Raw genomic sequence first — 5,546 nt, 5'->3', positions numbered from 1 at the left:
GCCGGCCTCCGCCGCCTCCCGGACGCGCCCATGAAGCTCATCGTGCCCAAGCAGCACTGTAAGTAACGCCCGGGCAGGGGGCCGCACGGGTGCTGTTCCGCAGGCTCTGCGGTCTCGGAACACGCTCCTTCTGCTTCCCCGAACCTTGTTAGAATTAAGAAAAAAGACCCGGGACCTGCGTGCCGCGTATTCCGACTGGGGGGGAGTAACTTGCGAAAAGGAGATACTTGCAATGCACTCCTCATGAGCATCACCTGTGGCTTTTGGTTAGTTTGGGAGGTGTTAGTGAACTGGCCGTGTTTAGTTTTAAGGCTGTAAGTTTCAGACAGCCGTATTTGTAACGTACTTAATTATGTAAGGGTTGTTGATTAATAGTATGTTTTATTTACTTGATCATAGCTAATTTATATGTAAGTAGGGAGCGAGTAATTCCATAGTAAGCTCTACAAGTAAAGCAATCCAATAGAAAAAGTACTCTGGTTCTTTGCACTCTCACTTCACTAGCCCTTCAAATAAAGCCAACAAATGTTTGCTTCTTTGTTAAAAGTTCAGCGTGTTCTGAAAGGGTAATCGGGGGTAGTTGGGATCACTGCTACCCACTGCCAAAACTTAAAGATGTTTCTACTCAGTAGGAAGTAGTGTCCATTCAGCTACTCCAGATTTTTTTTTCCTTTCTTTTGAAATGAATCCTTAAAAAACTTTTCTGTGTAAGCAGAACAAAATAGTCAGAAACAGCCTTGAAGAGCTGGAGCTTTTAAATGTTTTTGCTGAACTATACATACCCCTTTCCCTTAGAGTATTCTCTGTATTGATTAATCATGTAGTGCTTACAGTACCTGTTGATCATTAATTTAATCTACTGTCAAATTTAACATAATGGTGACCAAATAATTCTCTGTCACAAACTGGTTTTGTTTGTCCAGCTTCACATTTTCTTCCAGAAACAAAACCTGCAGGACTTAGACTAGCTTATGTTTTGATTTGGTGTAACTAAGAAGAGTCAGCACTTCTCTATCAAATTCTTCATAATATTAAAACTATTTTGAAGCAAAAAATAAGGCTTTTAGAGATTTGTGTAATCACTTGAATAGGAAAGAATGAGGAATTTGGAATTTCCCTCCCATTCTGAGGGGGAAAAAAGAGCCCATCACAGTGAAGGGGGTAGGTGACTGGCTGTGTTGCCCAAGCTTTGTGACAACTCACTCTTCAGTTGTGGAGTTTTAATGAAATGAGGCTTTAATGAAAACAGTAGGTGAGGGAAGTGCTTTGTAGAACTATTTTGAGGGCAATTTCTTTGCCAAATTAAAGATATGAATTCTTACTGATCTTATGCTTTTTGATTTATATGGTCACCAGCTTAAAAAATTCCTTAAATTATACTCAACTTCTCCTGGTACTGCGTGGTCTTCCACTGTATCCATCTCTAGCGAATACTACACAGTCCCGTTTTACTGGTTTTTGTATTTAATCCTGGCCTTCACAGATGTTTGTTCTGTGCCTAAGGACACATTGCAAAATGAAGCACAGTTGCTACATGGCATGTAAGACTTCAGTATTGATTGTGGGGTTTGCTTTGCGTGGTGGCAAAGATAATGAGATAATTGGCATTTCCCAATATTTCAACAAAACTTTCTGCAGCGATTAGTCCTTTAAAGCCTTATAGATTATATGTTTTCTCAATTGGTTTTGATTTCTGCCAAAGTGAGGTAGGCTGCCATATTCCCAAGTCTTTTTCCCCCCTTAGAAAGGAAGATTCCTTGTGAAACCAGTGTACTTTGCTGATGAGCCTGTGGTGAGAGAGGAACTGGGGACTAATTTACCTCCCTTTTGACTCACCTGCTGCATAGAAGCTAGTCTTTGTTTTTTTCCTAGTTGAACTAGCTGCCAGGGATATTAGGCTTACGTCAGTTTTCTCGTTCAAATCATTACTGTTGTAGGGAACCTGCTTTGGCAGGCGGGTTGGACTAGGTGATCTCCTGAGGTCCCTTCCAACCCCAGCCATTCTGTGATTAGTGCAGACCCTTTGTGAGACTAGGGTTTACATTACCTTTCTGTACCACAGCACAGTGTAATGAATACAGGTAAGTACCTGTTGTGATGCCTTGTGCTGGGAAGAGCTCCAGAAGAGAATGAAATACTCAAATGTGTAAATTCTGCAACTTTCAAAAGCCAAAGTGTTATGTTTTCCAGTTTAAATGTGATTTTTGAACAAAAGAAAGAAAAAGAGCAGTTAAGTGCCTTCATTGATCCCTGTGAAACAGCATTGTAGCCAAGTAAGAACAAAGATTTCAGCATGGCAGTTAACTAGACTGATGCTTCACAGCATTATTCTACATCAGACATAGGGAAGAAGCCAGCTGGATGTCTTAATTCTATTGCTTTTCTTAAATTAAGTTAAAGGTTTGGGGTCTGTATTGAAATCAGTATCTTACACCTCACTCTAAGTCATCTGGAAATTGTTAGGGGTCAAAGAATGGGCATTTTGAGGCATGGTGGCAGTTACAGTGCATATTAGTTGTAATTTCTAAACACTGAGTTGTAGCTTCACAGTAATGAATGCTTTTGACCAGTATTAAGGTTGTTACACCTGTGATGTTTGGCTGCAGCATGGTTATGTAGTATACTTAAAGCCAGGTGGAAACTGGAAAACCTAGGCTTTTTCACCTGCAGTGATGTTAAATATGGAATGCCAGGATTGGATAGTATATTTTGGTGAAGAATTTTGTCTTGCTGTTGTTTGACACAGTAAATAAGTACAACATGACTAGTTACTGAAATTTTGTCCAAGGCATTGGAACATCCCACAGTCTTTTAATACTAAGAATTGCTTCAGGTGAAGTGCTGCTTAGGTTAGTTTCCAGATCAATTTAATATAGGTGGGAGTAAGGTTTGCCTTAGGAATAGGACTGGTTATAATGAAGTGAACTAGTTGGTGTGTTTGATCCAGCATCCTATGAGTTTAAAACTGCATACCTGCCTTACCAACAAGATAACACATTCCCAACAGGAGTGGGAAACTTAGGCTAAGCATTTCTATCAGGCTGGGTGCTGTTAGATCCAAGAATGAAATTCTAGGTAGGTAATCATTGTTTCTTGTAGCTTTGCAAGTTTGGCTTTTATTTGTTAGGGTTTTAAATGACTCTACAAGCTAGGTAATGCCCCAGCCTGCCAGTGCTATCTTCAGAAATCAGTTTGTGGTGTTATGATTACATATGTGCTAATGTTCACAACTGTTTAACAAACAGCTCTGTGCTTTTGGATTTGAAGGGGGTTTTTTTGTTTGGGTTGTGGTGGGTTTTTGTGGGCTTTTTGTTTGGGTTTTTTTGTTGTTCATTTTCTGGTGAGCCAGTAGACATTCAGTAAGCCCTTGTTGCTAAAAATGAACTGGAAGGCTTTTCCTGGTGTATGTGTATGATTTATTTATTTCTATCTTTGTAAGGTTTGAAGACACTTCCGTTACTAAGCAGATATAATTAATTTTTTAAGTTATATATTCTCTTTCTGTTCAGAGAAAAACAAATGCTTCAATTTTACAATATATTTGGATTGCTCAAAATAATTGTCTAAAATAGGAAGAAATAGTTGAAAATATATCTTAAGCTATTATCAGCTTTTTAATAGAAAGCAGCTTTCAGAAGCTGTGAGAATGCTGTCCCATCTTATGTGTGACTCTTGTTTTGATTTTTTTTTTCTTATTTTTGGCTCTCTCTCCCCTCTTCCAGTCCCAATTAAAACAGGAAGTTCTTAGATCATCAAAGCATCAAGCAATGCAAATTAAATGCAAACGAAATATGTAAATGAAGTCATAAGATTTCATCGTGTGTGTCCAGGAAGAAAAGCAGCTGAACCCAAGATATGTCATCTGAGATATTTATGACTAAGATATCAGAGTATTGATACACCATTCAAATTATTGATAAAAAAATGAGATACTATACCTGTGTTCAAGAAAATACAAGTCTTGTGAGAGGGATGTATAAGCTGGAACAATTTTGGCAAAAGAAGAAACTGCTGCAAATTGTTCATGGATAAATCTAGGGTCTGGGTAGCGAGAAGAAAGTTCTAACTGGCAAGATTCAGGCACAGTGTCTTTCTAAGAGTTGAGGAGTAAAAAGATTTAGCTAACCTTATGTGGTGGCTGTTTAAACATATGAAAAGGATTACCCTTGATTACCCTCTTCAATGGTGGGAAATGTTACTTAGTGACCTAGGAGTTCCCTTTTGTTCTTGCTTCCCCTGATCTTGTCCCTGTTGTGATTTTGTATCTATCCTCCTCACCCCCTCCTTATAGAGTATGTTAAGCATAGAATTTGTAAAAATCAAATTTGTTCAGTTCTGGATGTAATATGCCTTATAGGAATAGCTTTATAGGTTCATAATCTCCTAAGTTTGTGCAGAAAAATAGGTTAAATGTATTACAGAATTTCTCATGAGTGAACCTTTCCCCCAGATAGCACAGCTGTTGGTGTGCATCAGATTACCTAATTATGCAATGCTGTAGATACCTTCTGTTTGCATTGTCACATGCTTCTGCAGCTAAATTTTGGAGTAATGGTGATTTTTATCTAAAGATAACAAACCAGTAAGTACTTACTTTAGTTTAACATAAAGAGAATTAATTTTCTTAAGAAGATAAGCAAAGTCTTTTGATTTATGCTAGGCTTTTAAGAATGCATGATTCATCTTCATGCTTTCTGTATCAGTTCTATGGGACCCAGGGCTTTTTATAATGTTATTTTTTATTACTTACTGCAGTGTAGCAATACAGTAGAATGGTTTTATTTTCTCAACAATAACAGATTGCATTGATCTAATATCTATATTGCTTACTGACTTTGAGAAGAGAGTAATCAGCTCATAACAGTCTTGTCAGACAATTTGAGTTAAGAAGTGCCTTTTTTACACTGTGGAAGTGTTTCTGCAACATATGCAGTGTCTTCATTTTTCATAGTAAATCACACAGTTTTGAATAATTATCAGCCTAAGATGTGGGTATGATGGATTTCACTTTCTTCTTGCTTTCCTGGCTTTTAATAATTCAAGAAACTGGACATTTATTCAGGTTTTCACTTGTTTTGAGGACTTCCAGTTTAAAACAAAAAACTAAACAACCCAAAACAAAAACAAAACCCCACAATTTTCCCCTCATTTTCCCTCAGGGCTGCGGAGACTGTATCTACATAAATACCTTTCTTTTGTCATAGTCCCTGGTTGTATGGTGAGAGTCCTAATAATTTTAGTTGCCTCTGAATGGTCTTACTCTCTGTATTCAGGGAGGCAGCAAAACCCAGGAGCACCTTGCAGTCTGCACATGTGGTCCCTTTAGCACTGCATTCAGTGTTGTCAGAAAAGTTAAAGAGTATAGGTACCAGCTAAGGTGGGTTATCTAAAGATACTGAAAAGAGCTGATGGTGCTTCCGTGGTGCCTTTTGGTTTGGAACATATTGATAGTAACAAAAGATACAATAAATACATTTTTTAAAATAATCACCAGAATATAGAAGTGTTTCTACTGTCACTCCAGTTATATGGAAGTTATATGAATT

General features: G+C 37.9%; 1 protein-coding gene across 2 annotated transcripts in view; it reads left to right on the top strand.

Moving 5' to 3' along the window:
* The first annotated feature begins 30 nt into the window (after nucleotides 1–30).
* The window catches only part of PANK1 (pantothenate kinase 1), a 27,261-nt gene continuing 21,745 nt past the window's right edge, over nucleotides 31–5,546 (top strand). For both annotated transcript variants that reach the window (XM_010172686.1, XM_010172678.1), the window contains exon 1: nucleotides 31–58. In XM_010172686.1, coding sequence (XP_010170988.1) covers nucleotides 31–58 — 28 coding nt within the window. The remainder of the gene's footprint in view (nucleotides 59–5,546) is intronic.

This window comes from Antrostomus carolinensis, unplaced genomic scaffold (assembly GCF_000700745.2).
Source record: "Antrostomus carolinensis isolate BGI_N321 unplaced genomic scaffold, ASM70074v2 scaffold3440, whole genome shotgun sequence".
Lineage (NCBI taxonomy): Eukaryota > Metazoa > Chordata > Aves > Caprimulgiformes > Caprimulgidae > Antrostomus > Antrostomus carolinensis.
The sequence above is the reverse complement of the archived record's forward strand: the minus strand, read 5'-3'. Positions and strand labels throughout refer to the sequence as shown.